Source organism: Pteropus alecto, unplaced genomic scaffold, assembly GCF_000325575.1.
Source record: "Pteropus alecto unplaced genomic scaffold, ASM32557v1 scaffold86, whole genome shotgun sequence".
In the NCBI taxonomy this organism is placed as follows: Eukaryota; Metazoa; Chordata; class Mammalia; order Chiroptera; family Pteropodidae; genus Pteropus; species Pteropus alecto.
This window is the reverse complement of record NW_006442109.1, coordinates 9,228,535-9,247,930: the sequence shown is the minus strand read 5'-3', so window position 1 is coordinate 9,247,930 and position 19,396 is coordinate 9,228,535. Positions and strand designations below refer to the sequence as shown.

The following is a 19,396-nucleotide window of genomic DNA, read 5'->3' as shown; positions in this document are numbered from 1 at the left end:
CAGATTAGTGCTTGAACTCTATTTATTGGCTCAGCTTGGACTGCCCTCCCACTCCTGGACCAATCATTATGTCCCGGGGGCTAGAGCAGTCTGGCTGGCCATCCTGGGTTATAAGCCCACCTTAGTTGACACCCCAGCAGAAACGCTTGCTCTTGGGGGAGGAATATATCCCAAATGAAAAAGAGTGTTTCTATTACTAGAAGATGAGGAGGAGGAATGGATACTTAAAGCAAGCAAATTAGAAAAAAAAGTTTTCCCACTGAAAATACTATTAAGCATTGAGTCAAAAAGACAAAAAACTGTTAACACAGATTAAAACAATAATTAAGCTTTTAAGGGAGGGGTGGGCAAACTGACAGCCTGCAGGCCAAATCTAGCCTGCTGTCTATTTTCGTATGGCCTGCAAGCTAAGAATTGTTTTTCAGAATTTTGTGACATGTGATAATTGTGTGAAATTCACATTTCGGTGTCTATAAATGAAGTTTTATTGGAACACAGATATTCTTGTTTAAGTGTTGTGTATAACTGCTTTCATGCCATAATGACAAAGCTTACGAAAGAGACTTTGTGGCCCTCAAAGCCTAAAATGTTTGCTTTCTGGTCCTTTATAGAAAAAGCTTCCTGATTACTGAGTTAAGGGGAAGAAGAATCCCTTGACTGAGGAAACTTTAGAAGTTAATCACAAATCTCAGCTTTAAGTTTATCAGTTTTACAGCCCTTAATGAAAACATGGTAGATGACATTGGTAGGAGAGAGGGTTTTCTCCTGACTATGGAGCTCTGAAAGGAATTAGCTATAAAGGTTTCTGTGTAGTCTTTCCACTTACTGTCACAGGAGGTCATAGGTCCACTTCATTCAAAGCTCACCCCCAGGTAGTTAGGTTCTGATTTAAACTGCGTTTGTGTGGAGGATGGTGGGAGCTAGAATGCAACTCTGTTTCATTTAAAGCAGTGATTTGCATTGTTAGTCCGTCATTCATAGTCCATACTAATTACCCACTTAGCCCACTCTTATTTTGATAAAGACCCTAAAGAAGCATTGCATGATTTGGATCAATAATGGAGTTCATACAACTTAGCCTGTAAATTATTTCTGCCTTGGAGTTGCTGGCTGATGATCAATAAATGGCTAACAACAGTGTTAAATTATGCCTCAACTTATTTTTCTTTCCCTTCTATCAGATGAAGCAATGTGTAACCTGCCTGATCTTTATGCCTAGTATTGAATTAGTAGCCTGGGCCTCCAGTGTACTAAGAAAGCCAGCCTCGATTTTTGAGCCAGAGTATAATTGAAGCAAGCTGGATGGGTCTCTTCAGAGCTAGAGTAGTTTGTACCTTGGAGCCATCCTGCTTGGAGTGCACTCTAAAAGAGTTCCTTACTGCCCAGGATTAAAAGAGTTATAAAAACAGGGAGATCTCAGATCAGAATAAGATTTAAGACTTCTTTGGAGACGATAAGTGTGTTTTTGGATCCTAGTCATGGGGGCAGGTGGGATACTTCATGGGTATCCCAGCAGCAGCCTCCAGAGGAACTGGGTCCTCAGCCACAGTAAGGATTTCAACCTCTGAAGTCTTCCTCTCACTTCAGACTTGCTGTTGGCACTGATAGGCAAGATCTGCAGTGGTCCAAGTTTGTTTGTGTTTTGTAAGCTGTTGGTAGCTGACTCACATGTAATGAATTTCTGAGTAGCTTCTTCTGCAACCCTTTTAAGGCACTGTCCTGCCTGCCAGGTGTTTTCTGGTGTGTTGCCAGGCTTCCCTGAGCAGAAAGTCTGTGCGCCCCCTGAGACTGCTTCCTTTGCCCACCAGTCTCATCCCCAGCCATGTGGTGACAGCTTCAAGGGGGCAGTGAATCTACAGGGAGATTCCTTTGAACTCTGTCTAGACTGCCCCACCTTACAGATGGAGAGAAACAGAGTGACTAATTAGTAGCTGGAATCCAGTAAGCTGGTCTCTTGGTTAGAAATGAGAGTCACGTTCTCTCTAGAATTACCTCAGCTGCTAGACGCACAGCGATGGATTATGGCTCCAGATGAGTTTGTCTCTAGCTCAAGTGAGGCAGATGGGAAGTTGGAGGAGGGAGAGTGCTTCAGGTCCTTTTAGGGAAGCATCATGGAGGAGGTGGTCATTCTCCACCCAACGCAGTTGTTTGGAGTGAGGAAGGAGCACTTCTTCCAAAGAAGCGTGTGGTAGGGAGAGGATTTTCTCGGTAGACTACACAAGGAACGTCTGTTACTTTTGGCTTATATTCCTTCTTAATCAGCAAAAACACTGTTTTAGTGCTTCCTTTAGGGACTTGTCCCAAGCTAAGCTAGAAATAACTAGTGAGTGGTCTCTTAACCTCCTTTCCAGACCTCTCTGGTGAATCATGCTGAGTTGTGGCCCAGGCACAAATAGTAATGCCTTACTTTGGTGGAGTTTGGGTCACCATAAATACAGTGATGTTACTAGAAAATCTGTCTCACTCTCCATTTTAAAATGAACAGACCTCCAGCTTGTCTCTACCTTTTCTTTTCCATTGTCTTTTTTTCTCTTCTCCTCCAGCTGAGCAAAATAAGTCTTTAGCAGGTCAAAACTGGTTTTCAGCTAATTTTCCTTTCTTGAATAGCAGGAGTATCCAAGTTAGTATTATTTTCCTGCCCACTGGTGGTTAATTGGCTTTGTGATAGATTACTTGCTCGTCTTCTGAAGTAGCCTAGATAGTCGGCAGGGAGAAAGACACTACTTTAAGGCACATTCTTTTAATGGAAAGGTTATTTTATGATCTTTGGCAAGGGAGTTCACTTGAGCCGTAATTTCCATAGCTGTAAACTGGGGATGCTCTTCTAAATATTATTATGGGTCATTAGAAATGAAAGATCAGGTGATCTAGGGACCAGAAGCTATTATTTCCTTTACTCCTCTCTTCCCATTTTTTCCTCTTTCTCTCTTTCTAGTGTAACCTCTATATGTTTTGCTCTGGCTTTTGTTACATTCTATTTAGAAAATTTAGACCATTTATTGGAATGGTGTGTGCTTCTGAAAACCAAACCCTGACTCTTGCAATTATCTCAGCTTTAATTGTCAGCATTTGGGAGCCTTTTGGGTCGGGGATGACCAGTGAATTTGCAGAGAGAGGCGCACAGAGGTAGAGAATGAAAGCATTTCAAAACTAATGAATCTTGAGAGGGAAGAAAAATTTTTAAATGCAGTTTCTGGACTTGGTTGCAAAAATCTTGAAAGTGGAGAGATAAAAATAGCTTCTTGTTAAGACCTGGCACACTGCTTCGAAGGCTCCCTGTTGAACTTAGTTGTTAATCAGAAGGAGGTGGGAAACAACTTCTAGTTCCTGCTGTTCCTTCCAAGTTAGACTTGTCAAGGAGGATAATGAGCTGGAGCTCAGAGGAAGTGCTCACTAAAGCACAGCAGAGAATTATTTTCTCTCACAGCCAGATGTCAAGGATTTCAACCTACCCCAAGTCAGATTCTTTTCCCAGATAAAGCTTGTTATGTCTATAACATGAGTGACCCCCTTTCCTAGCCACAACTTTTTAATAATTGAGAAATAATCGACATGTAACATTGAATTAGTTTTAGGTGTACAACATAATGATTTGATATATGTGTATATTGTGAAAAGATTATCACCATAATTTTAGTTAATGTCTGTCACCATATAGTCTTTTTCTTGTGATGAGAACTGTTAAGATCCACTCTCTTAGCACCTTTTAAATATGCAGTACAGTATTAACTATAGTTGCTGTGCTCTACATTACATCCCCAGGACTTATTTTTCTTACAACTGGAACTTTGTGCCTTTTGACCACCCTCATCCATAGCTTAATGGCTTTTCTGAAACTTTGGAGTGCATCTCACTGTTTATCATTTGCTCTGTTGTGTAGACCCAGATTATCTAAGCTCTAGATAATCAAGAGTCTGAGTTCTACTCTGGCATCTGCTGTTAGCTCGCTATGTAATCTTGACAGATAACTCTGGGCCTTAGTGTGTCTCATTCATGCACAAGGGTTTATAATGCTTACTTCACACCATTGTTATGAGGATTAAAGAAGACAGTATATTTAAAAGGCTTGGCAGAGTAGATGCTCAATGACCCAGAGCTATCGTGGTGTCTTCCTGGGTTGGCTGGGCTCACTAGCTCCCCATCTCCCCACTCCAGTCTTTTAGCTATGTTCATTCACCTTAGCTGGGGGAAGGCATCCAGGGGAGAAGGCTGGAGCTTCTTTTTAATACTCTTGGGAAGGTTGGGTGGGAAAAAGAGGTTACAGATCATGGCTAACTGAAGGGTTTAGGATTTTTTCTAAATTTTAATGATCTTTGCTACTTAATTAGCTCCTTGGGGCCATGGATAACTAGAGGTGGCTCTGTGGGGACTGTTATTTGACTTATCAGGGTCAGCTACCTTTCCCTTCTTTCTTTTTAATCTTTAGAGAAGGGTTATTAAGGCTCCACCAGGGTTGCTAAGAAGAGGTCGTTTGAAGCCGAGAGTCACCATTTAAAAATCTCATTTCCCGTTTTTTCTTTAACCTTAACTCTCAATTATCCAAGATCATCTTACTTTTGGATTCAGCCTTTGTCATAGATGAGTGTCACAGAGTCTGGTGTCCAAGTGTCACTGAGCTTGCTTCCCTGGGGCTTTCATTTATTCTATTTCTTTTCTGTTTCTCTTGTGCTCTCCATTGCCTCCCCTGATCCTCTGCCCCTCTATTCCTTCATGTCCCACCTTCTTCCATCTTGCCTTTCCGCCACCCTCCAGTAGGGAATGTGACTTCTTATAATATTAGCTTAAACAAAACACAATGAGGTTACTTGAACATAGTACCCTATGGGGTCTGATACCTTGCTTCATCTGCCTTATGGGGCCTTGCCAGCTAGTTAGATCCCAGCTGGTTGGAAGAATTTAAGCTATCTGAGTCCGCATTGCCCTGACCATATCTCACTTTGCCTTTACTGTCAGACACATGTGCACATGTTCTTGTTACTTGTTGGGTTCTGTCTCCCCTTGAGGATAGAGACAAGGGACTGTATCCTTTCTACTCATCTCAATGCAAGCACTCTATAAGTGTTTATAGAATAAACAAATGATCTGCTGAATTATTTAATCCAAACCCCTTATTATAGAGAGAGAGAAATTAAGTTAAAACCATGTCCTTTTCGGGGGGAAATCAGGGAGCTTTAAACAGTGATTATTTCTGGGGCAGAAAATATCAGAGAGGAACATATTTTCTTCCACTAGTTTTTCATAAAACTTCCTTTTTCATTTTTGGAGAAGGGGGATTTACCCATCCTCATTGTTACAGAGGCTGAGCAGGATAGGAGTATCAAACCTTAGCGTCTGTGGGTTTCCTAGAGAAGCTTGTCAGCCTGGGAGCCTAGCCAGTGGTGGATGCTTCCTCCAGAGTGCACCCTGGCCCATCAGATGCTGGGGTTCCTCCCAGCCTCACCCTCTTGATATTAAAGGGTCAAAAAGAGAACCCAGGGCCTAGAGAAGACCTCAGGAAGTAGGGAGGCACTGAGCCTGTGATTTAAACATTTGAAGTTGCTGCTAGGAAAGATGTGGGAGGATGCCGACTAAGCCTTTGGGCTCCAGGAGCAGGACAGTATTCCAAGTTGGGAAGGGGACTCAAAAGAACCGGGCACCTAGACGAAGAGGTGAGAGGGTGGATGGAAAAGGAGGATGCTTAAGATGCAGGGACCAGCACAAGACTAGCACAATAAGACAGGGAGGCAAGCCTGAGTCTGGAGGGGGTGGACACAGAGACACGTTGGAGAGGTAGGGAGGGATAATGGAGGGCTTGGAAAGGCAGGTCTAGGGGCTTGGACTGTACTCTCAGGCAGATGGGAGCCAGTGCAGGCTCTGTACAGGGGCTGTCCCACTGGAGGAAGAAGATACTGGGGGCAGGAACACGGGAGGGAGGGGTCGCAATTTTAGAAAGTAAATTTGGATGTTGACAGTTGGAGGGAATATCCTCTCTGGCATTGTCTGACATATACCTCCTGTCTGCCCCCAGAGAAGAGCCTGACTTGGCTGGGGCTGCCAGGGAGGATCTTGTCTTAACCTGGCCACTCTAGCTACATGCTCTGGAGTTGAGAGATTTAGTGTGCCCAGGTCTCCAAGCAACTTCTTGTCAGGCTTCCTGGGTCACCAGGAGGAGCCATGTGCAGTGTTTCTGGCTCCCAGGACACATGTGGTCCAAGCAGAGAAACTCCCCTCAGGGTTTCCTTCTGTTACTCTCTGACTCCACCCCATTGTGGATCTTTGCAGCTTTGCAGGCAGTGCTATTCCCTAGGGTGGGTGGGGGAAGCCAGAGCTGCAGCCAAGGATGGAGAAAAGTGTGTTACATAAGTTCGAAAAAAAGGTTTGCTTGCCATGTGAATAGAAATCAGATATGAGGACAGCTACAGAGGCAGTGCAGCCACTCCTGAGCTGCAGCTGCGGCCTGGAGAGACATTTCTGAGCCCACAAAGGAAAGAGTCCCTGGGCTTTGGGGTAAAGGGCTGATGGTGTCTTGACTTGGAGGGCAACCTATGAAAGAATCATTCTTTGTGTTTCTGTAACATGTTGTGCTTTTTAAATGCCCACACTTCATTAGATTGATCCTGATCTCCATCTGGTGAGGTTATGAGAGCTACAGTTGTTATCACTGCTTTACTGAGAGGTAAACCACAGACTAAAGAAGTGAGGTGACTTGCTCAAGGCCACATGTAGAGCTGGTGGCAGGGGCAGGATTTGAATACAGGCTCTGTCCCTTTTGCCACTGCTGTTTTTTTGCTTTAAAATAAGGCCATTAGGGCATTCCTAAACAGGCCACGGGAATATTTGGAAGGTGAAGGAGCTGAGGGCTTCATGGTTCAGGCACAGGGATGGAGGGCTATGGCATTTGGTGAGAGAAAGAGGCTCATGTTGGCGTGCCTTCTGTGTGTTCTCCCCACCCGGCCTCATCAAGCACTGTCATACTCCTGTCTCTTCCAGTTCTGTGCTGTTACTCAGCATCACTTTCCACAATGAGCATTGATTTCCCAGGGTCAGGCGTTGGTCCAGTGCTTGAGAATGGCCACAGTGCTTGGAGAGGAGGACCTCCTGGGTTGAAAGTGTTTGTCTGGGCCTGTTCTAATATTAGACTTGGGAAAGAAACAAAAGAAAAGTTATTCTTGAGCTCCTGAAGTTTATAATCTCCCCATGTGCTTCAAGTAGTTCTCCAGGAGGCCATACAACTTATTCCCTCACTTCATCCAGGCTGTTGCTGAGGTATTCTATATAGAGGCCTTCTCTCATTACCGTGTTACAGCAACACCCCCTCATTGTCTATGCTATTGCATGGTTCTGTTATTTTTATTTTCTTCATAGCACTTGAGACCACCTGACATTACATGTCGGATTGTCAGCTTGATTTTGTCTGTCTCCTTACACTAAAATATAAGCTTCATTTTTTACTGGGAACTTGATTAGTTTGCTCACTGTTGGAACTTGATCAGTTTGCTCACTGTTGTCTCCCTGATAAGGTGCCTAGTTCCTGGCTCGTAGTAGGTGATCAGTGAACACTAGGTGATAAGCGAAACATTTGAGTAATGTGGCAGTAAGAGCAAGGTATATGGGAAGAGGACAGCTTTAAGCATCAGAAGGTCTGAGTTCTGGTTCCAACTTTAGCCACCTTTTGTTATCTGACCTTGGACAAGTCCCTGGACCTCTTTGGGCCTTAGACATTTTGTCTCTACCATGAAGGGAGAAACCAGATACCCTTTAAGGCCACTTCTGATGCCTATATTCTGAAAGTCTGTAGGTAGGAGGTTGCTGAGGTATTTGGAAAGGTCTCGTATCCTATGTTCTCTTATTCTGTGACATTATGAGGGCTGGGTCTTAGAAAGACCACACCTGTAGTGTGTCAGGTCTTGTCCTCGCTCTGGGGTTACAGTGGTGAGGCAGACAGCCAACATCTCTCTCTTGTGGAGTTGATGGTGGGTGGAGAGGGGCTAGAGCTGGCTAGGGGCTGTGGTTACGCTACCTGGCCTGGAAATGATGAGAGGCTAGGTGGAAGTCGAACAGGGAAGGACTTACCAGGATATAAGAGAGTGATTTTTTTTTTCATTTTACTCGTGGTAAGATAGTTAAATAGACCTGTTAGACTCTGTTTAAGAATAAATAAATGCATTCACATGACAGTATTGAAGGGAAAAATAAAATGTTAATAGTGGTTCTGGTAGGTTGGAATTACGGGGATTTGGTTTTTTTCTCAGATTCTCCAGATGTCCTATGTAGTGTCTTTACTACTTCCATCAAAGATTCCCTGTCATGGTTTATGATTTTGCCTCTGGGTGTGGCCTGTTCTTGAGTGGATCTCGTGTTTGCTGATCTCTGCTCACGAAGCCCTGGCCTGGGGACTTTTACTGACCCCCCGCCTCATTTTTCCCAGCTGTAAATGAGACTACATGGCTCTGGTCTGCCCACTTTATAGTGGCAGCTGATTCAATCAGAGAGATCAGGACTGGTTCTAGGGGCACTGCCTTGACCACCCTGAGGAGCAGTCTTTTAGGCCTCCCTAGTTCTCCAACAGTGAGGGAGTCTTCTTGATTAACAGGTAGATGCAGGTGTATAGGCTGTTTGGAAAATGACCTCAGTGAAAGAGAATCATGTCAGCTCCTAACTCCTGCCACACATTCATAAAATTCATAAAATTTACATGCTTTGTGCTTAGAACTGAGATCAAGAACAGGAAGTCCCACCCCCACCACACCCCTCTTTAGTCTTTGGTCTATAGCTTCAGCAAGCATACAGGTCTTATGATTTGTGTTTTTCTTCCTCCCTTATGATCCAGCCATAGATATTGTGTCTTGCTAATAGGGGTGGTTGAAGCAATAGACTTTGAAATTTTGATTATTCATGGTAACTGATTCCTTCCTGTGGGTCATCTGGCCAAATCTGGATTCTCAAAGAGTGGAAATCCACCGGCTTTCTGTCTTGCTTCTACAGCAGCTTATTGTTTCCTTTCCTGACAATCCTTCCTTGAACCCTGAACAAGGGGGAATAGGGATTTCGGTGTCCAGTGTTTGCAAGCTGAGGGCTGGCTCTCTGATGGGGACAGGGGTATGTCCTGGGACTCATGGTCAGGGCTGGTCTATGGAGCACTGACCCATTCCCTTCCCAGCCTACCTGTATCAATTCCTAACTTTTCTGTTTTATTTTCTTACAGATGTCAAGCCTTCTAACATCCTAGTGAACTCTCGTGGGGAGATCAAGCTTTGTGACTTTGGGGTCAGCGGGCAGCTTATCGACTCCATGGCCAATTCCTTCGTGGGCACAAGGTCCTACATGTCGGTATGAGCAGTGGGTTCCATTTCTCGAGCTTCTTGTCTGGTGGGTGCCTTTCCCTGTGGAGCCAGAGCCTGGTGATGGGGTCGAGGGGAGAAATGAGGTCTGAGGTATTGTGGTTCCTCCCTGAGGAGATTGCAGTCTAATGGGGAAATGGTTTCGGCCTTTCATAGGACTTGGAGCATAATTGGGGTACTGGGCCTCTTCTTACTAGAAGAGATTGTTTGATCACATCTCCAGCTATTGCTAGCATTCGGATGTTTTCCAGAGCTTGGCTTCAATTCTGAAGAGTTCGTGCACTCCCTGTACCCTCTGGACACCTCTACCTGATTGTTTTCAGAACTTCAAACCCAACATGCCCAGACATGATCCCACCCCAAATTGCTCCACCTTTTCTTTTCCATTAGCAGTAAGTGGCATCACAGTTTTTAGTTTCCCAAGGTAGGGACCTGAACATCAGCTTTTGATCTCCCTTCTCAGCTCCCCATCCTTTCATCATCTAGTGGCCCCCAACTCTTGCGAGTCTATTCAGAATTGTTTCCCATTCAGCCTCTCCTCTCCCTCCTTACTGCATGTCTCCCAGTTAACTGCCCCTGCCTCTCACCTCTGCATACCAACCTAGCCCGTTGGCTGGAGTCTCTGCTCTAATTTAACCAACACCCCATCACAGAGGTTTTCCCTCCTGCTTCTAACTTCAGTGGTTCCCACTGTTACCAGAGCTCTTTGTGCAGCTGTGCCCACGCCCATGGCAGCATCAGCTTGTTCTTCTCCCTCCTCCATACAGCGAGTTCCTTAGGTGCAGGCATAGGGCCGTAGGTGTCTCTGTTGTCCCTAGGGTCTGGCTTGGGGCCTGACACACATGGTGGGTGCTCAGGGAATGCTTGGTGAGTGGGTGTTTGTTTGACTGAATGGGTGGGTATATGACTCGCATGCTCCTGAGAATGATTCAGAATGGGGAAATGGGACTGAATGCTGAGTGGCGCAGGGTAGGGGAGCATTAGAGTGAGCAAGAGGTCTCTATAGAGGTTGATATAAGTGCAGGCCTGGATTGGAGTGGGGCAGGCACAGAGGCTCAGGGCATCTTAGCATCTAGAGTGTGTTATATGTTCTCTTTCAAGTACTTTATCTTTGAGTGATCTCATTCGATCTGTTTGGTTGTCCCAGGAAGTAAAGATTATTATTCCCATTTTAGAGATGAGGAAATCTAGATTGAGGGAAGTGAAGTGACCTGCTCACCTAACCTTGCAGAGCCAGGATTGAAAGCTGGGTCTCCTTGCCAGTCTCCCTTTGCACAGCATGCCCTCACTTGCCTCTTAGGTAGGATTTATCAGTTGCTCCTGGCCTCCCTGTGTGGAAGTTCACATCCATGTCTTCATTCCTTCTTGCTTGCTTCCTCCTCCACCACAGTTCCAGTCACTGTCAGCACTATTCAACTGGTGCTAACCCACATCTCCACCCTCCATTCCAGTGACCCACAGTCTTAAGAAACATGAAACTCATGGGTCCTTCAAAACTCTCTTCTACTCTGTCATCCCCCTCATTGCTTCTTTCTTACAAGTCTAAAAACTGAGCAACTAGCACCCTGGACCACTCAACTGCTAACTCTCAAATTCAAAATCAATTAACAGACCCTGGGATTTATTGATCCAGGGTTTAATGGTTTGGGTTTTTGTGGTTATATAGTCAGTTCCAAAATAGTTCAGTGTTAGAATTAGGGGGAAATCCTATGGGAGAAGTTAATTTGATGTCAAAATAAATGTGATGGTCAGAATAAAGATTTTTTGTAGTATCTTTGAAATACATGTGCTAGTTTAAATAATGCTCAATAAAAATGCTTTTCTATAGCACTATATACTTTTTTCTTTGACTTTTTCCACCAATAACATCTCATTTGTACAGCATTTTGCAACATCAATTTTCATTTGCTTTGACCTTCTTAACTCTAGTAAGTAGAGTGAGTACTTTGTTATGTCATTACTGCTGTTATCATCATCATCAGCCCCATTTTATAGATGAGGAAACAAGAGGCTCAGGACTTAGAAGTCCCAGGGTTGCGATTTGAACCCAGGTCTCCTAACCTCAGATCCTTTGCCTTTTCTACTATTCTGTATTGTCTAAGAACAGTGAGTCAGTGGCAAAGGTGGGCTTAGAACTCAGTTTTACTGACTCTTATGGCTAGTGTTTTTACTGACCGCACTACTTCATTCATGACCCATGTTCCAGAATTTTCATGTTTCAGACTCAGGCAACAAGATGAGCCTCTCATGCTGGGTTCTGGATAGGCTGCTCTATCCACGCAAGACAGTGATCAGGCTGGGCAAAGCTGGACCACAGCTGAAGTGGCCACCAGAGTTCCACCAGTTCGAATGCTTTTCAGGGCAGTTTACAGGGGAGACAGAGCATGAGGAGGGCTCAGAGCCATGGGAGGTGGCTAGGATTTGGTAAGCACAGTATTTGGAGGCAGGCAGGAGGCTGAATTTAAGAGATAAGTGGGGGTCTTGAAATGTGATGTGAGCTCTGGAGAGAAAGAGGCAGAAGAAGACAAAATGTATCAGTAGACCTAGAGTTGGGACCAGCCAGGGCAGCCCACTCTCTTGCAGTGCAAGCAAGTCTCAAAGGGACAGCAAGTCCTGAGGCCCCCTTAAACAACATGGGGACTCACCCATCCCTCTTTTGTGTGGGCCTGGGTTAGCTCACACAGATGATCATAACTGTGTCTGTCTCTCCTGCAGCCAGAAAGACTCCAGGGGACTCACTACTCGGTGCAGTCGGACATCTGGAGTATGGGGCTCTCTCTGGTTGAGATGGCAGTTGGGAGGTATCCCATCCCTCCTCCAGATGCCAAGGAGCTGGAACTGATGTTTGGGTGCCAAGTGGAGGGAGATGCAGCTGAGACACCGCCTAGGCCAAGGACCCCTGGGAGGCCCCTCAGCTGTGAGTTTCCTGTGTGTCTCCAGCTTAGACTGGGGGAGTCTCTTACTATTGGGCATTTCTAGAGGGCTGATTATCTGTCCACTTCCCCAAGACTGATTCCCTGTCTCTGAATGTCAGGCTGGGGCTCGGGAGAAACAGAGCAGGGGTCTCCACTCAACTATTTGTTGAATGACTGTTATGTTTCTAGCAGTGCACTTAGTACTTATATGCATTATCTAATTTTTAAAAATCATGACTTTTTTTTAGATTTTTTTACTGAGCTAAAATACACATAAAATGCATATTTAAAGTGTTCAAATCAGTGGTTTTTAGTATATTACTAAATGTATAGTGCAGCTATCACAACTATGTAATCCCAGAACATTTCTATCACCCTGAAAAGAAAACCCATCTTCATTAGCATTCATTCCTAACTCCCCCGACCCCAGCCCCTGACAGCTGCTTAATCTACTCTCTATCTCCATGGATTTGCCTAGCATTATTTAATTTTAACAGCAATTGCGTGTGAGCACTATTATAATCTCCATTTTAGATATGAGGACATTGAGGCAGTGTTTGACTTGCCAAGACCACTTGTAAGTGGCCAAGTCTGACTCTGAGGTGGTGAGCACTGTGCAGCACTGTCTGCCTCTTTGAATGTGAATACTGTGGCGTAAAGCTGGTACTCGTGAGATTCTGGCCTAGCCATGTTCTAATGTGGTTCATGCCAGGATGTTCCCATTTGACCAAAGAGACCTGGTCTTTACCCTCATGAGGTCTACATGGGAGAAGGCATTCATGAAGAGAGAAGCATTGGGCCTAAGGGTAGCTGATGGTAGGTCATTGGAGGGGCTGGTGGCTATGGCCCTGGGGCTGGTGGCTATGGCCTGAGGCTGGCCTGTGACTCGGGTATAAAAGGGAGAAATCCAAGTCCAAGGGAGAATTAAAACTAAGTCTTTTAGTTGTTTAGTATTATTTCATTTGCTCCTCTCAGTATAAGGGAGGAAGGAAAGGCAGATGTAAATATTATGTATCTCTCTACTTTATAAAACTCAGAACTAGGCTTACCATTCAGTTGATTTGCCGAAGGTCACAAACCTTGGATGTGGCAGAGCCTAGACTCTGTGGCCTTTGCTCATCCTGTGTTCAGGCTTGATCTGTGGCCATTCCGTCTGTTTATTACCTACTTCCCTGTTCTGGCCCCTGAGATCCATTTCCAACCCCTAGCCTCTTATTTGCAAATAACTTCCTGTCTGTTTCTGAGAAGTATTTTCTCCTTTTTTATTTTAAATTTAATCTGTAGCTTATGGAATGGATAGCCGACCTCCCATGGCAATTTTCGAATTGTTGGATTATATAGTTAATGAGGTAAGTACTGCATGGCTTCCTTAAACTTGGTATTTGCTCTTCTTAAGAAAAAAATCAGTTGATTTGACTATTCCCACAGTATGGGCTACTGGGCCCCAGGATTCATGGGTTCTGCTTTGTGCATCTTGTAATTGAGTGCCTGATTTAGAGGCTGCAGGAGTCCCTTCCTCAGGGAACATCTTCAGGTAACTCTGAGTCCCTCCTCCTAGATTCAGGAGCCTCCACCTTACCTATTTACATTCTCATTCCTTCATTTGCCAAGCATTTCTTGTGTACTTACTGTGTGCTAAGCACTGTGGGGTGGTGGTAGGAATGAGGTAGGGATCCAAAAATGGAAAATCTAGTCACTGGATTGCAAATATAACTGCACTATAAGTTTTGTTTTTTAAGTGCCATTAAAAAGAGATGAACATTTAAAAATGATAGTGTAGAAATAGCTATGAAAAATATTCACTATAAATTGTTGCATTAAAAAAGGTTATAAAATGGTTTGTATATTATGATCAGTTCTTTAAAAAAATCTATGTATACATATATGTACATATAACGTCTGGAAAGAGATAGAATTACAAGTGAGTAAAGACTTCTTTTTGCTTATTGCCATTAGCTGACTTTAATACAAGGAACATATATTAAAAGATCAAGGAAGGATGACACTGATAAGCATTAATCAAATTTGGGTGGGTTAGTGGGTGGTGTGAGACGCTATTGACTAGCACCACGGTTGCTTGGAGGGGGTGACGCAGTGCTGGAGGAGCTGAGCTGGGGGTCAGGCCAGGATTTTAGATAATAGGGCCAGCATGCCCAGTCTCAGGAGTAGCACAGGTAGTGGACAAGGGACAGGTTCTGGCATGTTTGGGAGGTGGCTGGAGGCCTCCACTCAGCTGGGGTATATGGTAAAGGGCATCGCCCTAGTCTTTTCCTCTTCCTTAGAGATAATTCTTACTACTCTCTAAAACCAGATCCCAAAAAGATCTTATCTATTACAGATTCAGCAGGGAATATCCTGGTTCATTCTAGCAGTTAATAAATCACTGGTTCATAGTCTACTAGGGAGGTTAATTGACCTCTCTTTGTTGTCTGCACAGCTTTAAACTAAGAACCATGGGATATTGAAAAGTTCAGGATCTGATCTTTGCTGCGTAAGGCCTTGGGGAAGGCCATGCACATTGCCATTTATAGTTTGAAAGCCATCCTCTACTGCTGGGACCTAAGCTAAGTGGTACTGGGTGGGAGCCACATTAAGAGATGGCCTGAGGCTAAATATACAGCTGCCAGTTATCTAGTATGCACTGCTTTCTTCCATATTTTCCTACTCAGTTCTCCAAACACTGCTCGAGCGGGTCAAATTGGTTTTGTTATTCTCTTTATGTAGGTGAGGAAACTAAGGCTCAAGTTCTTCCCACTTGTGCTTTTCCTTCCTTATCACATACTCCTTCTATCCCACAGCCCTCCCAAACCCCTACTCCCTCCTCACTGGAGGTTGGGTTGCATGGTGACAGGTGCATGCACCTCACACTGTTCTGGAATACAGTCCCTCCATTTCTTAGCCTCTTTCTACTTGGGATGGGACTGGCCTCTGGAGGCCAAGCTGCCAGTTTCTCCCTTGAATGTTCTCTTCCTATCCCCCTCAGCAGCAGAGATAGTCTACAGACTGGGCCTAAGCTGGGTTTTAGTCCCTGACCTCAGATCAGGCTTATTCATCTGCTGTTCTGGTAAGGCATTCAGGGTAAGAGGGCTAGGCTGGACTTTTTTGGTGGTGTCAATATTTAATTTTTAGTCCTGAATCACTTGTTGATTTGGGCAGCACATCAGAACATTGACATCCTGGGCAGTGTCTGGGGGTCAGCTCACAAGGAAGCTGCACACAGCCCCAGCACAGGTCACATGAGGGTGGATCTCATTTCCTGAGCTGCATGGAGCACAAGAGCCGGGTGCTTTAGGGCCTTGTCTTGTGTACCCCCGCGTGACCTCCATCATGCACCCTGGGAAAACGAAAGCTGTGGCCCGTGTTCTTGTTCTGATGCCTGGAAACAGCCCTAGTCCTGGATTGAGTGTGCAGCTAACATTCTTCCAGACACAGCCCTCTGCCAGTTAATGTTTTATTAACCTTTCTCTGTTCCTTCAGGGCTCAGAAAAGGCATATACATTTTAGCCTTATGACTTCCACAGGTGCTGTCGGGGCTGGACCATGCCTGATGGTTTGCATATGCCCCTAGCTGCTGCTATTAGTAATTGCCATTTGTTTCCATGCCACACTCCACGATTCACAATTGTAGAGAGTGAGCTGGAAAGGGCCCGAGAGATCCATTTGGCCCTCCTTCTTTCATAGAAGGGTAAACTGAGGCTCAAGAGAACAATGATTTGTTCAGTCAGTAGACAAGTGAGTAGTAGAATACTGACCTGGCCCCAGTTCTGTGGTTTGAGACCGATGGTTCCACTAGAGTGACCCAGCAGGCAGCAATTGACCTCTCACCCCTGCCTTTCCTTGGCTGAATAAGGGCAGCACTGCCCAGCGGTGGGGGCTGAGGAGGGGAGAGATGGCTGGGGCAGGAAGCCAGGCATTTTTTACATGTTGACGTGTATTTGCAGCCTCCTCCAAAACTACCCAGTGGAGTATTCAGTCTGGAATTTCAAGATTTTGTGAATAAATGGTAAGTTGGCTCCTTGTTCTCTGGAAGTGTACACTGGTTTTATCAGTCTCCTCACTCCATCTTGGGGAGCACAGCTTCACTCTTTCATGTCTCCTGTGATCCCTTTGACTGCTGCTCTTCTTCCAGAGTGCTAGGACTTAATTGACCTGACAACAGCAGTGGGTAAAATAGCTCCGGCTTTTGGCACTTGCTGTACAGGTATTGGCATATTGCCTTTTGACCTTAGTTTAATTCAGCAAGCACTTATTAACCTACTGTGGGCATTTATTAACCTGCTGTGGGAATGACATTGTGCTAAGAACAGGAAGGTGAATAAGACTCAGGCAATCCTCAGAGCCTGTAGGGTGTGGGGAGGACAGGCAGGCAAACAGAAGTAATTGGAGTAAGTACCAGCTCCAGGCTATAGTTCTCACATTATCTTTCTTCCTTTAAGCTTAATAAAAAACCCCGCAGAAAGAGCTGATTTGAAGCAACTCATGGTAAGTCCATTTCAGATTCTTACACTATCTGTTTATTCATGTTCTCCGTCAGTCATCCATCCAGTACTTCTGAGCCCATTCCCTGTTCTGCCTTGACTACTACAGTCCAGCTGACCCCACAGCTTCAGGATACCAGATATGTCTCCTCTGCCCTCCCATCAGTTTAAAGGAAGAGCTGGGGTGGCCCTGCAGCCCGGGGAATCCAGGTAAAAAAAGGGGCCAGCCTATCCCTTCACAGGGACAAGGTCTTTTTCTCACTGGCTTACCTTGTATTTAGCATCCTCCCCAAGCCACTCTCCACTTGCCTCCTCTTGTTTTGGTGGTAGTGGTAGGGGGAGGAGTTGGGAAGTAATACTGTAAATGTCTGAGCTTCCATGCCTTGTAAAGCCTGTACGGTATAACAGACTTTCAAGTCCATCAGTTCCTTTGTTACTTCTAACAACCCTGTGAGGCACTGAAGGCAGAGTTGCTATCCTCATTTCACAGTGCTGCAAAAGCAGGCTCAGGGAAGTGAGTTGCCTAAGGCTTCACAGCTGGTATAACTGGCAGAGCCAGGCAGAGCCAGGCAGAGCCAGGCAGAGCCGGTCTTTGGGCCAGCAGCTGGCCCTGATTTCCTGCCTTCCACTGCTGCTCAAGGGCACAGACTCCAGGAGCTCCTTCCAAGTGTGGCTCTTGAATTTTCCTTCTTGGTGGTTTTTTAACACCACTTCGTCTGTTTCTTTCCACACAGGTTCATGCTTTTATCAAGAGATCTGATGCTGAGGAAGTAGATTTTGCAGGTTGGCTCTGCTCTACCATTGGCCTTAACCAGCCCAGCACACCAACCCATGCAGCTGGTGTCTAAGCATTTGGGAAACAGCCAAGAGCGAGTCCCCTGCCCAGTGGCATGCCATGTTGCTTTTGGGCCTCTTTCCCATGTGTCTGTTCATAGCATTTCACCTATGACAAAGGATGAAGAACACAGCATGTGCCAAAATTCTATTTGCGTCATTAATATTACTGTCTTTATTCTTGTTACTATTGTTATTCCCCAAAGTGGATTGGCTTTGTGCTTGGGGCTATTTTTGTGTATGTTGATGATCAAAACATGTACACTGAATTACAGTGAAACTGGTGACTGTGGGTGTCATTCTTACTGAAAATTGCACTGCTCTTCCCTCACCGTGACTGGCTGGCCATCTGTATTTTGCGGATTCTTTGACACTTGGTGGTACTTAATTCTTGCTGGGCGACCTTGTTTCTACTTAAGGAGCCCTGTAAGATCCTTCACAGGCAGTGCATGTGAAGCATGCTTTGCTGCTATGAAAATGAGCATCGGAAAGTGTATATCATGTTATTTTATTATGTTTTTGCTTTTGGTGTAGAATTCAGCAGTTTCCATCAAAATCTACCCAGAGCCCTTCACTGCCATGATAATTGGGGCTTCAGTCTGTCTACTCTGATGATTTGTAGACTTCTGGTTGTATTTCTATATTTATTTTTAAATATACTGTGTGGGATATTTAGTGGTATATGTCTCTTTAAGTTTGGATTAGTGTTTCTAAAATGGTGGAGTTACTTTTAATGTTACAAATGAATCAAGGCATTAAAATGTATGAGATTTATCTTTCCCCAAATCCCAGTACTGATGCTATTGTAACCAACAGTGTGTATAGTGCCTAAAAATTGTATGAAAATCCTTTTAACCATTTTAATCCAGATGTTTAACAAATAATCTTATTCTAATAAATATACTATCAAGTTAAAAGGCTTCGAAAGATATTTCTACTTTTGTGGTAGAATGATCAATGTCTCTGGTACACAAGAAATCAGATGATTTGGCCAAGCATTATTGTGAAGGGAAAGATAAATACAGGATGGAGGCTGAAGGGTGAGAATGCTACCCTGAGGACAAGTTCCAGTGCTTTGGACTAATGGGGCTTCCTGTAATTCCAGTCTTTGGACTTGGTCCAACTCTTCTTAGCAAACAGCCTTAACTGTAAATGTTCCAACCACTTTTCCTGTGGACCTGTAAACAGATTCCATCTACTTCTTCCATCTCTTTATATAAGAGAAAAGCAGTTGATGGGGGTCAGCGTGCTCACAGGAGTGCCTTGCTGGTGGCCAGCGGTGCCCGGCTGGCATTGGAACCTCTTTCCAGGACAGTCTGTGCTATTTTGTTTCACTGAGCAAGTTTCCCCTTACACCAGTACTACACCTTACTGGAGGGGAGGAAATGTGCCTGGTACTGGCTTTGTCATGCCTGCAGTGAGGTCACAGAAAACAAAGTCATGTCTCAGCTGGCCACTGGTACCCTTTCCTTTTTGAAAAGTGACTTTTGGAACTTGGTATGTGTGAGGCTGCCTGGTCAGCACCTCTTCCCTCATTTTCTTTGAGAGAGGTTATAGAAAGCCATAGTAAGTATATATTTAAAAATAAAAGGCCAATTTTATTTTCAAATTAAAAACAGAACTTGATTAAATCTCCTGAGCAGGTAATTCTACTCTGGATCTACTAGAGCTTGGAACAGCCAAGATTTTAAAAGCTGGTCAGTATGTACTGTTGCTTCAGCTAGTCAATCATTTTTCCTCGCTGTGAGGCTAGTATCTGTTCTAAGTCAACAGTCTAACTTACACATTTTTTTCTCCCCTCTTTAATTAACCCCTCCTCCACTTCCACCCCTGACCTATGGATGTTGCA

The 19,396-nt window shown here is 44.6% G+C and overlaps 1 protein-coding gene across 2 annotated transcripts in view; it reads left to right on the top strand.

Moving 5' to 3' along the window:
- MAP2K1 (mitogen-activated protein kinase kinase 1) overlaps positions 1–18,467 on the top strand; it is a 70,539-nt gene extending 52,072 nt beyond the window's left edge. The window contains exons 6-11 of one of the 2 annotated variants that reach the window (XM_006920238.2): positions 9,185–9,309; positions 12,036–12,237; positions 13,520–13,584; positions 16,177–16,238; positions 16,672–16,717; positions 17,448–18,467. In XM_006920238.2, the coding sequence (XP_006920300.1) occupies positions 9,185–9,309; positions 12,036–12,237; positions 13,520–13,584; positions 16,177–16,238; positions 16,672–16,717; positions 17,448–17,561 (614 nt within the window). In that variant the 3' untranslated portion in view covers positions 17,562–18,467. Of the gene's footprint in view, positions 1–9,184; positions 9,310–12,035; positions 12,238–13,519; positions 13,585–16,176; positions 16,239–16,671; positions 16,718–16,769; positions 16,910–17,447 lie in introns of those variants that run through there. The other variant, XM_025038724.1, reaches the window with a different exon arrangement.
- Positions 18,468–19,396: the final 929 nt, after the last annotated feature.